This window comes from Papilio machaon, chromosome 8 (genome assembly GCF_912999745.1).
Source record: "Papilio machaon chromosome 8, ilPapMach1.1, whole genome shotgun sequence".
NCBI lineage: Eukaryota > Metazoa > Arthropoda > Insecta > Lepidoptera > Papilionidae > Papilio > Papilio machaon.
This window is the reverse complement of record NC_059993.1, coordinates 2,736,509-2,752,195: the sequence shown is the minus strand read 5'-3', so window position 1 is coordinate 2,752,195 and position 15,687 is coordinate 2,736,509. Positions and strand designations below refer to the sequence as shown.

Sequence of the window (15,687 nt, the reverse complement as noted above, 5' to 3'; positions counted from 1 at the left end):
CTTGTTTTTCAGTTAAGTTGTTATGAATTTGCAGTAATGAATAGGCGTGCGATATGAATCGAAGTTGTTGTTATTATACACTTAAGTATTTTTTATTAATTCTATGATCAATAAAACATAATCATGTGTTTCCACCACCGAACAACATGTACAAAAACATAATTTGACAACCTTTTCTGTAAACAGATATAATATGTTTTTGTACAGCAGTGTCCAAGGTTTATGATAACTGCGATCCAACAATGTTTAAAAATAAATTTATTATTCTTCGAAACAAACATGTCACTTCTACCGTCTTTATTAATGATAGGGCGGGCGGCGGTGCTGCGAAGGCGAGGGCGGAGGCCGGCGGGCGGCGCGCGCGCTCTAGTCCACTTCCGTCACCCGAGCCCGCGGGCGAGCTTCACACTGACCGATATCGCACTCCACAAACAACTTCCATCGTTAAATGTTGAGGAAGTTTTCACATCTTAAAATGTACACATACATTTAAAAACCCTTTTTTAACTACATCTTTCTGTAAAATCTAATATTTTTTCCTCATTTAATGTTAAATGGTTATGAATTAATTGAGTCGTTTAATAGTTGACTTTACCATGGCAGAAAAGTTAAATGAATACCAGGGTATAACAGGAAGGTTGCATTGTGCAAAGGAGAATTGTCGTGAGAGATTTGTACAGTGGAAGGAAGAACATCCTAGAGGTATCAGGGAGGTGTTCCGGGAAACATTCTTCGGTATACCGTCATCTGAAGATGCACCAGAACGAGTGACCCAAGACGGCGATGCTGGTGAATACAGCGATTTATACAGGTACATTATAATTAAGACAATTACCTGGATAAGGATGTGGATTTTTTTTACTTTACATTACCTTATATAGGCCTATTGTACTAGAAAAGTGTAAATCATTATACATTAATTTAATAAAAAATAGTGGTGATTGAGACTAAGTTACATTTTCTCATTTCTCTTAATAGGTACTTAGTTTCCTGTAAAGGATTACTATCGATATTTATTTTTATAGACTAACTTTATACCCTGGAAATTTCATTCCATAAATAAGACACCTTCTAGAATTCTCTATTCTATTCTATGTTTGACGTAGACGTAAAAGCCGGATAGAACTGATGAGAATATCAGCTGCAGTGATGGGCATTGAGTTTTCATATGCGGGGGAGACTGCCTTCGTGTCACCCACGTTGCTGCAGATAGGCGTGCCGCATCAACAGATGACGCTGGTGTGGGCACTGTCACCCATGATCGGGTTCTTCATGACACCACTCCTCGGCTCATTAAGTGACAGATGCAACTCCAAGTTTGGAAGGAGAAGACCTTTCATTGTCCTCATGTCAATCGGAGTGCTATTAGGTGAGGTTCATGTACAGATGGAGTGCAGTGGCAGAGATTTTAATTTGTCACGGTTCTTGTATACTTCTTTTGATTTATCAACATACATATATTGTAGATACATTGCTCGTATAAGTTATTCAACTAAATACCTACTTAATATTGACTTTAATATGTACTTCTCCAATACATATATAAACGTTAATTACATACGAGTATATTTTATAATCTAACTTCTAAGGCTTCGCGTTAGTAGAGCTCATTTTATAACAATATGTTCACAGTCTATCAAGAATGCAATAACTTGCTAATTAGCCATTAACCTATTAATATATACTTACAGAAAATCTTAAAATTCAAATCATAAAAATATACTTTCCAGGTCTAATATTAGTACCTAATGGAGAATCAATAGGATATGCTCTGGGGGACCTGGGTACAATAAACAGAACTGAGGTCCCCGCGGTGTTGGGCCCTCGGAGCTCAGTGTTGGATAATCCAGGAACCAGTCACCACCCTTGGGGTGTGTTCTTTACAGTTCTTGGTACTGTGTTCTTGGATTTTGATGCTGACGCATGTCAGAGCCCTGCGAGGGCTTATCTCCTCGATGTAACTGTACCAGGTAAGTACACCTATATTCCGTTTTTAGATTTAGGTAAATTATATATATTTTCTTAAATATAACTAAGTTTAGTGTCAAGTAAAAATTGTTTTAATTATATATTGTGTCTTCGAAATCGTTTCTTTATTATTTCAATTCCTTTCATTAGAGTCAATTAAAGAAATCAATATAAATAAGAAAGACTGACATAAAACAAAATAGGATGAAAAGAGATAGTGACCAGTTTAACTTAACCGGATATTGTAATAGACGAAATCACAATCCTTTTGATCTAATACGAATTTTGACAAAAATGATTTAAGAATTCCAATCTAACGAAGGCACGTTACGCTCACGTGGATTATTTCAATTCCTTTCATAACAAACATCATAACAAACTGGATCAACACGCACTCACACCGAAGTGAAGTGGATGAGCCATCGTCACTTATCTTACCTCAAATAGAAATATGATTAATACAAACTTTCTATTTATATCTCCTTCGTCGATTAAAATCTCACAATTTACAAAAATACGTAATGGCATTGTGACATATAGATCAATTTTCTATTCCCGTCGGATGAATGATTTCATCTGGAAAGTAGTTGTTTATAAAACATTGTAGAGGTGTAAGCCTTGATCATACTTATATATAAAATGTCTACTAAAATAGATAACTAATTGATACTACAAAGCGTTGAATCAATTCCTTTAATCAGATATCTTTGTTGGTTTTAGATATTCATTTAACTCTTTGATTTCCACAAATTATGTGTTCAAGTGTTACACATTCGATCTTATCCTTTTCAATAAATGTACATTTGCTTCCTTTTGTCACAATTTTATATCAAGTTTGTGTCTTCTAAATGTTTTATCTGTGGTAACAAATATTCTTCTTTGTTTCTTTACGTGGCATTTTCTCAGTGCGAAATTACCACGTTCAAGTTTGTTTCTGTGTTGTATTCATTTTCCCTATTCTAGAAACGTTAGCTTCATTATCATTCAGTAGCAATATTTACATTTGTAAAACATAAAAAGATTTCAACAAAAAAATAGTGTTATCTATAAGTTTTTCGCCGGAAATATTTGCATATCACCGGTAGCGTATCCTTAACCTAGATTGATAGATCTTAATACAATTAAACATTTACTCTTGGTACCACGTCACGGCATGTGACTGAGTGATTCTGTTGAATTTGGTATTCGTAAAAATGAACCACTTTATCAGTATCACCAGTCATGATTGATTTATCTAAGGCGAGATTTCATTTTCGTGTTTTTCCCACTTTAACCAACTGATTGTCGTAATTTATTCAAGCTATGTAGTTCATGGTTAATTTGTGTGCTGATATAAAAATGAGGTGGAGTAAACTCGCATTTGTTCTTTATTGTAATGCACATTTTAAATGTTCTATTTGGTTTGTCTTTTGTAAATCAATGGTTGTAATAAAGTGTGTGAATTCTTTGTTTTAGTAGATTATATGTTTCATGATAAGGTTTCTACATTTCGGGTTTTAAAAGAAAAATACAATGTAATCCTTAAATTTGTCTTTATTTAACCCTCGTTTATTAACTTTAGCGACTAAACATGTGTTTAGTGACTAAACACCAAAACATATCGTTATCTACGTTTTGTCAAAAATTATGAAAGGGATGGTGATATGTTTCATACATACATTTCGAGTTTTATTTGTCCAGTCTTGAAATGTGAGTTGAAGCTTAATAAATTTCGGTCACACTGCGTTTATCAATAACTTAATACAACTAGTTTTGAATATTTGCCATGATAAAGTAAGTGCCTCTGATTATTAAGGTAACAACAGTCCGGTGTGTTTCGGCAAACAATTACTTTGTTTAAACAATATGATTAAAATATATTTGCTAATATTACAATGCAAAAACGCGATGTAAACATCAGTGTCACATTGTCTCGCTGTCATGATGATTTATTTTACTGATATAAGTAAATAATTTTTTAAGAACCCAAATATATGTTACACTATCATAATAAAATATTTATTTTATGATTAGGAATAACGTTTGCTTTATATATCTACGTAAATTAAAATCATCAAAGGAAATTTCTACAAGGACTAATTAATCTTACTAATTTTATAAATGCAAATGTTTAGATGGATGTTTGTTTGAAGGTATCTCCGAAACGGCTCAACGGATCTTGATGAAATTTGGCACAGATATAGAACATAGTCTGAAAGAACGCATAGGCTACTTTATAAGTACAATTAATAACTAAACTAAAAATACTATAGAATTCTTCTTAATTCGTAACGTTGCAAATCAAACTATACTTAAATGAACAACAACATTTTCAGAGGACCATGCAAGAGGACTCAGCACCTTTACCATCATGGCCGGTTTGGGAGGTTTCATGGGATACGCTTTAGGTGGAATAAATTGGGATGAAACTACACTTGGTAATTAAAATTTTGTTTCATAGTTTTTTAACGTTCTCTTTGACTAATGAACAGGATTATACTGAAACCACAATATTTTACCCAACAGTCCTAAAAAAACTTACCGTGATTCGTTTCAAGATCAGTCTTTGTTTACCTCATCCATTGAACTGTCGCAATCTTGACAAGATAATCGGTACGTCTTGTGGAAATCGTAATTACGTTCTAAATTACTTTGTACCCATACTAGATTAAATTTATTTTACAAAATTAATTCGTAAATTTCTCCAGGAGCCATCTTCGGTGGGCATGTGAGGGCGGTGTTTTCTCTTATCACTATCATTTTTATCGCGTGCGTGTCTGCCACCGTGACCAGCTTCAAAGAGATTCCTCTGAGCGAGCTGCATGGTAATGAAGAGCTCAGGAAACCAGCTCAGTGTGAACGCCTGCGAGAGAGCTTCGACGCTGAAGATGAGGATGTTGAGAAAAATGGTTTAAAGGTAGAAAATACATCGTACGGCGCTTTGAATCAACCGGAGGTAAGGCTCAGTTTACACCGCAAATATTAAAATTAACCACCGATTTTGCTACTCAAATCTTGGTTAGTTAATTCGTTTATCTGTCAGGTTTATAACTTTTTAAAATGAATTATTGGTTGTTAAATTCTAGGATGAAATTACCAATATAACACTTAACGTTCCGGAGCTCCCTCATGGAGGTGAACCTTTGTCATTGCGACATTACCTAAAGTCTATAGTGGTGATGCCAAACTCACTTCGCGTGGTCTGCTTGACGAATCTATTCTGCTGGATGGCGCACGTCTGTTATTCACTCTACTTTACGGACTTTGTAGGCGAGGCTGTGTTCGGTGGAAATCCTGCTGTAAGTTAGACTATATCATTTTTAAATTTATCTGGTGCCTATCACTTTCACTTATTAAAGTTACACTAATATATATTTGCTATTCATATCTTCCAGGCGCCGGTGGGCAGTCCGAGCAGAGTAGAGTACGAGGCTGGCGTTCGGTTCGGCTGCTGGGGCATGGCGATGTATTCGCTCTCATGCGCGTGCTACTCAACTATTATTGAAAAACTCATAAAAAGGCTTGGGTAAGTTATATATTAAATGACAATCCACTTGCATGTGTTAATAAAATCTGCTTCCAAAACAATAGATCACGAATAAAACCTCCGGACAACCCTTACGGATTTTCTATAGATATAAAATTATTTGTTTACATATTTATTTATAAGCAAAAATTATAAATCCGCATCGGAATCAGGAAGAAATTATTATAAATCAAGTACAAGGCTTTATATTATAACAGCTTAGAGTATTACAACAAGGAAGTTATACTACACTACCCTTCAACTTGAAATGTCTAGAAATAACTTTCTTCTTGTAATGGGATCAGACGGCCCTTGACTTTGACGAAGACGACCAGACACGAGTTAAGTTGTCTGGCTTCCACGAGATTATAAAAAATCAATAAGTGCTTATGTATTACGTCTTAGAATATCTTTATATCTTTTATGTTTGCCTGGTACCTCAACGTTCGATAATTCTCAATTCCAGAGCAAAGAAGGTGTACGTAGGCGGTCTGTGCACGTACAGCTGTGGCATGATGTTACTGAGCTTGCTGCGAGCGCGAGCCGCAGTCATCCTCTTTAGTTGGACGGCGGGTGTCATGTACTCCACACTCTTCACCATGCCCTATCTGTTGGTGGCACACTATCACGCAACGGGAATGGTAATTATTCCGTGTTTATATGATTTTCTGCTCCAATCACACATAAATGACTGCTAAACTTAAGTCGGTGAAAGTTGTAACATTGTTTTGTGTAGATTTATACTACTAAATCTACACTTAGGGACCTTATTAATTAACTACTCTGTGTGGGGGAATGACTTCTTCTTTACTATGAAGATCTATGGAAAAAATTGAAATAACTAATTTTTTTTGTAATGTTTGGGCATTGGCAATCCATGATAAAGTTGTGTTAAATAATCCTTTGGAATACAAAATGTACAAATCTAGTAATTGTAAACACCGAAAGGTACTGATTGATCTTTTAAGATAAGATCCGTCGGAAACTATAAAGTAGAACATTGATGGAAAAGCCCATTTATCGCTACATTGATTACTATAAGTACATAAAATATTTTTTACTACTTCGGTTGTCGTTGACATTTCTTTTTTTGTCTGTAAAGTAACAAAAAATATAAAAAATAAGTTAACGAAAAGGTAAAAGATCAGAATTTTTTTATATAACGTAATTAATGTTATGTAATTATGTGGATATCCTAAAAAAATGTATTTCTTACGTCTTCGTATTCTAAGTTGGTAACAAAAATTAAGTTTATGTTTTGTTGTTATTGTCTGAAATATAACGACGCAATCGTAGTCTTGGGTCGCAAACTTGCGTGTACGTTTTGATTTTCATTTGTTGATAGCATGTTCTCGTGAATTCGTTAATTTATCAAATTCACAAGTATTGTTAGCCTGTTGAACAACAGGCAATGCAGTTCACAGAAAGCACAAAGCAAATGCTCAAATGTTGAGAGTGCTTTAACAACGGGATTCTGATTTTCCATAATTTCCAACAGAACTAATGCACAAAACTAAAAACAATGAAGATATCAATTTTTGAATGAAAAGAAAAATCTTATGTTATATTAAATTATGCCTGTAATTACAGTATACATGAAATTAAATTAAATCAAGTTTTAACACTCGTAAATAACCGATAACACGACAGTTATTTCAAGTAAATCAAAATCAAACCAAGGTAATGCACAACAGAGCAAGTCGGGGAAATCATTTATGTACAGTTACGTTAGTTCTCGGTATGCCAGTTACAGAAAATTAACCTTGCATCTAACAACAAAATTAAACTCCATCCTTTATTACAAAATAATTAGGGGGCTATCAATGCTTTGGTAAAATAAAGAACCCTTCGGTTACCTACACAGTTTTAGATGCGCGTGAGTCTTACGTCAGCCATTTGTGGAACTTAAAAAGGTGGCAGTTGCCGAGTAAACTAAAATTATTTCTCCGCTGTGGGCTCTGAGCATTTGGGTTGTGCTCATTTACCAACAATATGATATGGTTTGGAATGCGCTAAAATTTTAATCTTTTCCAATCTTTATCGTTTCAAGTCGTGTAAGACTTCAAACAATTATCAGTATGTAGGTTCAATACCGCAAACGAAGCATCGCATAAATATAAAATATGCAAAGACTGTGGTTACCTCGCGATCCGGCGACGACGACTGCATAATTTAGACGACACGACACGACAACGCGTCAAACAGATTTACTCGTACATTGTCGCTGACTTGTAATTAACTTTCGTCGAAGTGTTCTTTACAAACTGATTGAAATACACGTTTGTGCGGTGCCGTTTATTTGTGAATGATTAATGCGTTCGATAAATTTGTATGAACTTAGAGCTGTGATTTTTTTTTCTATCTTAAATATCATCTGACATCCGCAATTGCAGATGTGTTGCCAAACTTTTATTGACGGAGAAGGGGACGCACAGAAAGAGAACATTTCCATTTCCTAAGCGTCTCCTCCTCCGCCAAATCCGCTTCCCCTTCATTTCCTTGAAAAGGGTGGGAAGGGAAAGAAGACTAAAGTTAGGCCTCCGACACCGTACTCATGAGACGAAACGCGGAATTGCTACTACTTCACGCCTATATTCTGTGTGGTTGTGGTATTGTACCAGGCGAGCTGACCAATTCGTGCAATAGATGCTGTGCTAGCGTGTACCTCAGTTATCTTAGCCTGGATTATAATATAATAGCGATAATTAGCTTGTTAACCATTTAAACGCTAACACTACACTCTGTACTTTCAGTGGGACAGTAGTGGTGGTGGTAGCGGGGAGGAGCGTGGCATCGGGACAGACGTGGCAGTAGTGAGCAGCTGTGTGTTCGTGGCGCAGCTGTTGGTCAGCTTCATCATGGGTTTCGCTGTAAAGGCGATGGGATCTACAGCAGCTGTAGTCACTGTAGCTGCCGTATTAGCTGGCGCGGCTGCCTTCACTGCCACCAAGATTACTTACCTTGATCTGTAATTGTTACTTTGATCTGTTGATTGTTCAAATATTTTCGTTATTACTTCAAACATTCCAATAAGTTAGGCTTAGCAAATTAATTCGTAATAATTATGTATATGGTATAGACAAGTTTGAGTGTTAGCAATAATTGGATAAGAACTATTGTAGTTAATAACTTGTAACTAATGTTTGTACCAGTAAAGTATTCTGTCATTAACATCAAATTAAAATAATTATTAAAATACGATTTAATTTCAAGTTTTACGAAAACCTGTTAAGCAAAATATTGGAATGGCGGCCACGTACAGGTTGACGCAGCGTGGGCAGGCCTCCCGCAAGATGGACCGATGATCTGGCAAGGTTGCGGGAGTATCCTGGATGCGGGTTGCATAGGACAGATCATCGTGGCGATCTTTGGGGGAGGCCTATGCCCAGCAGTGGGCGTTACGAGTTTGAATAGTAGTAGTAGTAGTAGTAGTAGTAGTAGTAGTAGTGGTGTAGCTTGATTATAGGCATATTGTTATTGTTTTGAACATAACGTAACAAGCGTTAACATGAAAAGATATGGCAGGAGTAAGCACAAAGATCAATCAATTTCAAGTTACAATTAAAAGAAAAAAACCGGCTCTCTTTAGAACTAATATTAAAATTATGTATTTTAGAATAATGTTCAGAGATCATATTAAATATTAATGTGAGATTTTAAAAATGTTGTAATAAAATTTATGTGTTTATAATCTAAACGTGAATTGATCTCAAATTTTTGTGATATTAATATCATATTGTTAAATAAAATTATACTATAACGAACTATATTTATTTAAACAGCACATCCCATACTTAGAATAGTCATAAAAGACCTCAAGTCTTTAAAGTTTTAAGAATATGATAAATTCAAACTTTTAGCAGGTTCATAATAAAACAGGACCAGATATTAGAGAATATAATATTTTATATCGCTGAGTATTTGTATAGATGTTAAGTCTAAATTTCACGGTAAAGATTTGAAGCATATAAAAAACTGAATTTGCAAATTTTTCTGCCTATAAAAGGAAAATACGTGACCATCAGAAAATTTCCAATCGTATACAGTTATGTCAATACAAATATAATCATGAAACATTTGCACTAAAGGTATTTAAATATACATTTGTGTATTTTTAAATTGTGAACAGTTCGTGTGTAGTTTTAGCGACGAACACAAGCAATGGAAATGTTAAAATTTGCTTGGATAAAACTAACACCGCCTCGAGCTTTGGAGTCGTGCGGGACATTGGAAAAAGCATTTTTCGGAACTACATATAGACTTGTCTATATAATAGGTAAATGTAATAATCTAATATAATAAGTTATAAAACAATAAGAAAAAAATTTCGTGTCACAATGTTAGTTACCATATTCCTTTGAAACGGCTTGACCGATTTTTATAAAATTTTATATGTATATTCAGTAGGTGTAATAATCGGCTACTATCTATTTTTCATACCCTCGGACGGAGTCGCGGGCGACCACTAGTCCATTATGTAATTTTAATACAATTTAAATTCTTTTGATGCACCCGTTACAAAAAAAAAATTGAGTAAGTTAATTATATATTTTTGCAGCTTAAGTTTAAATTATATTAATGTTATTAATTCAAAAAAATATTATTTTTTTACTTCTAAATATTGAATGAATCGATGGGAAATTATTAAGTTCATATAAACAACATCCTGTGTTATTTGTATCCATAAAGTACATAAAAGACAAGGTCTCGTATTAACCAATCGATATTTAACTTATACCAAATCAGTCATGTCGTAATTGGCCAACAAGACCGACATGCAAGCAGTAAAAAATATTTGTAGATAAAAAATGCAGGTTGAAAAACAAAAGCAGATTTATAATTTTTGGTCCTTTGCAGGTCTTTCCACAATCGAATGTGGTATATTTTATGCAATTTACAGCACAATTATGAAATCAATAATAGGTTTATTTATTTGCGCCGAACTTTGGAACCTGGTGACCGAAGCTGACAGTCTAGATGGAATCATAGCCAATATAAATGTCACTATTATACACTTAATTGCTGTCTATAGATATAGGAATATGGTAAATATATTACGTTAAACCAATACAAAATTATAAAGATAGGTTTGTTTGTTTATTGCATATTGACGATTTTTAAGGCCTCTAATAAGGTGTTCTACAAGAAACTGGTAGCTTCTACCCAAGTAAGGAATTTCGACATATCAACTAAGCAAAGAAAGAAACTAGTTGACTTTTGGGCATCTGAAAATGAGAAATACTTGAGGTTACTGCTTGCACTAGGAATGTGTACGTTGTCAATATGGTAATGTACTATGATACTAGTATTTGTGTTCTTACTAATATTATAAATGCGAAAGTTTATATGGATGGACGGATCAACGGATCTTGATGCGTAGAACATAGTCTGGAAGAATACATAGCCTACTAATGCAGTTTTTTTTATTCCGTGCAGACGGAGTCGCGGGCGACAATTAGTTTGTTATAAATGTTACAAATGATACGTGATGTCAAAACTGATTAGTAAAATTTTGAAATTCCAATTCCTTCTAAATTATTAAAGCGCGAGATATGAAATAAAAGAAAAGAAAACGTTTAACAACATATTTTATCAGCTTTCATTCGGTTACACTTTTGTTAATGAGTAACGTTTAGCTAGAAAAAACGAGAACGTACGCTATATTAGAAAATCTAGCTTTACATCGTTAGGAGTAATTGTGCTTCTTAGTTTTGACATTGAGTTTATAATACAGGAACTGTATTTCCAGGTATGTCTACCCGTTGGTGGACGATGTGGAGTACAATCTGGTTGTAACATTGCGACTGCCCTATGATTTTCGCAATCCTACGCTATATCCCCCAACTTACCTTGCAACGGTTCTAGCTTTTAATGAAATAGGATTATTCGTAATGGTGAACGATATCATATTACAAGCACATTTGATACATCTTATTTGCCAGTACACTGTCTTAGCGAATTGTTTCGAGAACATTGTCGCTGATTGTTCATACAAAGGTAATGTAGCTTAATGTAAGTCAATTTTATTATATCTTTCTTAAAGGCCGGCGACGCATCTGCAATTCTCTTAGTGTTGCGGATGTCCATGGGCGTCGATGATCACTTCGGTGTTCGCGCCGATCGTCTGCCCCCTTCTCTTATATAAAAAAAATATATAATTTACACACAAAAGAGGTGAAGAAAGGAAACGGTCAACACATACATTTGACGTCATCTAAATTCAGAATTAAACGTTATTTTATTCCAGGTCTTGGGCATACAAAGTTACATTTAAATAACAAATTCAAGATGAAATACTTAAAAAGATTTGATAATCTTATTGACCAGCATAAATTCATTTTGAAGTAAGCTTACGATATACTTTAAATCTATATATATAAAAGAAAGTCGTGTTAGTTACACTATTTATAACTCAAGATCGGTCGAACTCATTTAGCTTAAAATTGATGGGGAGGTAGCTTAGAATTAGGAGACGGACATAGGAACTTTTTTATCTTGTGTGCATTTTTTTATTCCGCGCGGACGGAGTCGCGGGTAAAAGCTAGTTTTACATAACAACAATTTTGTTTTCATTTAAATTTTCTGTACACATTTGTACCAAACAAATATGTGGACATACTTAGATAATAATAATGTTGATAGAGAGAATAATAATAGTTAGGTAATAATAATCTTCGATATTTACAATTTATTATTGAAGGAATTCAATGAAGCTGAGGAACACATTGAGCTTGCCGATGCTGTGTCAGCTTGCCTCTAGCGGTATGCTGATCTGTCTTGCTGGATATCAAGTTGCATTGGTACTATGCTTTAGATTTCAATTTGAGTATAATGTTTTTCAGATATCTTGGCGGCTCTTAAGTTCGAGTCGCTGCGCAGAACACAATTTTAGGTGTAGCGGGGTGCGGGAGGAGGGCACTGCGCAGCTCGCCGATGATTGAGCCGCCAAGATATTTCAAAATATTCATAGGTCCTCCTACTCTTTACTACCGAGATATGGTAGGTTTAGGCACTGGAAGAGTTGGGTCTGGTCTAAAATAATCTTTAGGAAATCCCTGAGTCACTATTATTGCACGACTAGATTTACTTGTGGTTTAAAATTTTGTCAAATAAAGCAGTTTCTTAAATATGAATGAAGTCAGTGATTTTAATTTGATCTTGAAATATGATATGAATCCATAAATATTATTTAAACAAATTTATCCATTAGCGCGAGTACAAAAGCTTTTGTTAATTAATATGTTCTCAATTACAGACCGTGAAAATTAGTATTACAAAATTTTTGGCAAGCCTCCTGTATTTGGGTTACAACGTGTTCGAATTGTTTTTATTCTGCCGATGGTGCGATGAAATTAAGATTCAGGTCAGATGTTTTATTTTGATCGTAACCCTCGCGCCTTTGACCCTTTTTAATTAATACGAAAATTCACATTCAACCCAATTTCCACGACGGATGCTTGTTAATGATGTAATGTTGATTCTGATTGATCTACTTGATAATTTAACATCATTTTGTTTTGATTTTCATTGATCTTGTACACCCGCTGTCCTTCTGTGAATCTTCAATGAAAATTAGGTTACAAATATGTTCATCACTTTACCACTGTCGAAACTACTGTTTGCTTAAATAAATTTAACCTAAAGCTTTAAAATTCTAGAGTGAGAAAATAAGTAATGCAGTATATTGTTCTAACTGGGAGTCCGGCGTCGCGCTCGTGCAGGGAGTACGTCCGAGAATCATGTTCGTTATTGCGCGCGCTCAAAAGTCGCTCGCTTTGACCGCTGGTGGATTCTTTGATCTATCACTTGTCACATTTACTACGGTAAAAACATTATGGTGATGTACATTAAATGTTAAATTGTGACGATAACAAATCCAGTTAACAGAAATGTTTGCAAAATGAGATATTAATTTTAACTGTGAATTTCAATAGCCATTTACACATTTGAGAGCATTAGAACTTTTGAAATAAAAAGGGAAAAGATTTGTTAAATTTCGAATTTGAGGTAGGTATATGATATTAGGTATTTTTAATGTTTTCTTAAAAATGATGGTTATTTATTGTTTTGTTTGCAGTTGATGAAAACATCCTACAGCACGCTGACTGTTTTGCTTCGCTTTCAAGATTAATGCGTCATTACCTTTCTTTACATTTTACCATTTCCCCTTGACGTGTGTGGAAATACTTCAATGATGTAAGAAAACAGTGATTTAAATAAAAATAAAGACATGTTCAAATAATTTAACTTTTTTGTATTTGCCTATTTAATATTAATTATTTAACATTATTAGTGAAGTGACAAGAATTAAAAGTATCTTTACATCGATCTAAATTAGATCATTTTATGGCTATATTCTAGAAAGTCAAAAGCTGCCTTCGTGTTTTATTACAGACTATAAAATTTGGGTTCTTTAATAGCAACGGACTTTATGGCGAGGAAGATATTATGTTAGGGCGCTACTTAAATACATTCATTTACGGACTGTAAAGAGAATTTGATACAAAGTGATAAAGGACCTAGCCTTGATAAAACATCATTAAAATTACATTGTAAAATTAAGAATGTATTCTCTCTAATAGAGTCATAAAAGAATTGTATCGGAAAGGTAACGCATGTACATAGTATTTAGGAATTTTAAACAGTTAGTTATAAGATTGACTGTACATAAAGTAATTTACATTTTAAAAAATAAAGAAATAAAGAGAAAACCCCAGGTCCCTGACCCACACATGTTAGGGGAACGAGAGGGCGGCATAGCGCCGCCCATAAAAAAAAAGATAATGCATTTTTTCATTCATTTTCATTTTTAACATTTATTTTGAATGCTACATTTATCCTTACGATATTTTACATTATTTATGTTAACCTTATTAATATGTAAATAAATATTATCCATTTGATAATTGAATATAAGTTAGTGAAGTATTGTTGTATAACTTTTGCGCTCAACGAAGCAAGTGTAATAAACTTAAAGCACTTAGAGTTTCATATTACCTTACTATGTGCTGGAACTTGTCACTACCGAAGCATTGTGTTCAAGTTGTGTTTCATGAAGTTAATTTTGTCTGTTAAAACCTGTATGAACAAATATATTCCGACTATTATTACATAACATAAGAAGTCACAAATAAATATTATATATCTCGGTTCGATTCAACGCCGTAAACAGAGGACATTTAAATTCCATATATTGTGGCCATTACTATACTTAGTTTCAGTTATTTTGTGTAAATTGTGTAATAAAATGTACACTCAATTTATTCTAGGAATCTGCGTGAGTGTGATAAGGATAGGGTGATGATATATGATGATAGTGATACGTAATGATAGTGAAGCAATGTGAAAAACATTTTTTTTAGAATTTACGAGTTTACGTGTGTATTGTGTAGTCTGTATATTGTTCAAAATATGGATCGGAATTCCGGATAAAAGTATAACACACTGTATATGTTAGTAAGACCATATGTAGCTACTTTTCGTCATAAGGAAACCTTGAATAGACTATGACTGTGACTGGTGTAATGCCCAACATGTGGTAAACGTGACCTTGGCATGATATTCTGAACATTTTCAACAAACCACAATTTATAACTAAGTGCTAAATACGATGTTCATATTGTGACATTTATAAATATTTAATTTTTATATTTCATACATTCCGAACAGAAAGACTTACCAATGCTTAATATAGAGAACACATAGTAAAATCATCGAATAAAATACTTGTAAAACAAATAAGTCGGCTTTCAATGGGAATAATGGATAACATAAAATCATGTGAACCTTTTTCTACAAATTGTTTTAAAATGCTGGCCAGTTTATTAACTTTTTCAACAAGAACGGCAAAAAATATTATTACACCTCTGTAGATCTACTTTTTGATCATGAAAAAAAAAATATATTTTTAATTTAGATTTTTGGTGTACTTTACAAGCGATTGGGGACGCTGCAAATTTTAATATACATTTTGTCGATACGATACTATGGCGATAGTCACAAATATTTGTGGTATTTATCTACATGTGGTATTGGTCGATTATTTAGATCAAGTCTAGAAATCACCTTCAGTTATTTTTTTAATTAGAAGACAAAATAGCGACAACTGTTTGTAATAAGAAAACATCCCGAGTTAATCAAGTGTGTCATTATAAACATCTGTTTCAGATTAAACTGTTAACCATAAGTGTTGAATTGTGTTAAATGCAACGAAT

The 15,687-nt window shown here is 33.9% G+C and overlaps 2 protein-coding genes across 2 annotated transcripts; both read left to right on the top strand.

Annotated features, from left to right (window-relative positions):
* The first annotated feature begins 582 nt into the window (after positions 1-582).
* Positions 583-8,490, top strand: LOC106720690 (proton-associated sugar transporter A). Its single transcript, XM_014515436.2, has 9 exons — positions 583-811; positions 1,107-1,369; positions 1,731-1,970; positions 4,284-4,385; positions 4,656-4,903; positions 5,034-5,246; positions 5,343-5,473; positions 5,940-6,114; positions 8,227-8,490. Exons 1-9 carry the CDS (start codon positions 597-599, stop codon positions 8,443-8,445), a joined length of 1,806 nt encoding a protein of 601 aa, XP_014370922.2. The 5' UTR covers positions 583-596; the 3' UTR covers positions 8,446-8,490.
* Positions 8,491-9,634: 1,144 nt separating this feature from the next.
* LOC106720584 (odorant receptor 13a) lies at positions 9,635-13,604 on the top strand. Its single transcript, XM_014515304.2, has 9 exons — positions 9,635-9,749; positions 10,331-10,518; positions 10,596-10,759; positions 11,223-11,470; positions 11,721-11,817; positions 12,174-12,273; positions 12,729-12,836; positions 13,132-13,296; positions 13,551-13,604. Exons 1-9 carry the CDS (start codon positions 9,635-9,637, stop codon positions 13,602-13,604), a joined length of 1,239 nt encoding a protein of 412 aa, XP_014370790.2.
* Positions 13,605-15,687: the final 2,083 nt, after the last annotated feature.

Bases quoted from the DNA above. Each gene is read 5' to 3' on its own strand.
- LOC106720584 (XM_014515304.2), top strand. From the start codon at position 9,635: ATGGAAATGTTAAAATTTGCTTGGATAAAACTAACACCGCCTCGAGCT. The intron at 10,519-10,595 runs GTAAATATATTA...ACGATTTTTAAG, and splicing joins TCTATAGATATAGGAATATG to GCCTCTAATAAGGTGTTCTA. The intron at 10,760-11,222 runs GTAATGTACTAT...CTGTATTTCCAG, and splicing joins ATGTGTACGTTGTCAATATG to GTATGTCTACCCGTTGGTGG.
- LOC106720690 (XM_014515436.2), top strand. From the start codon at position 597: ATGGCAGAAAAGTTAAATGAATACCAGGGTATAACAGGAAGGTTGCAT. The intron at 812-1,106 runs GTACATTATAAT...TGTTTGACGTAG, and splicing joins GAATACAGCGATTTATACAG to ACGTAAAAGCCGGATAGAAC. The intron at 1,971-4,283 runs GTAAGTACACCT...CAACATTTTCAG, and splicing joins CCTCGATGTAACTGTACCAG to AGGACCATGCAAGAGGACTC.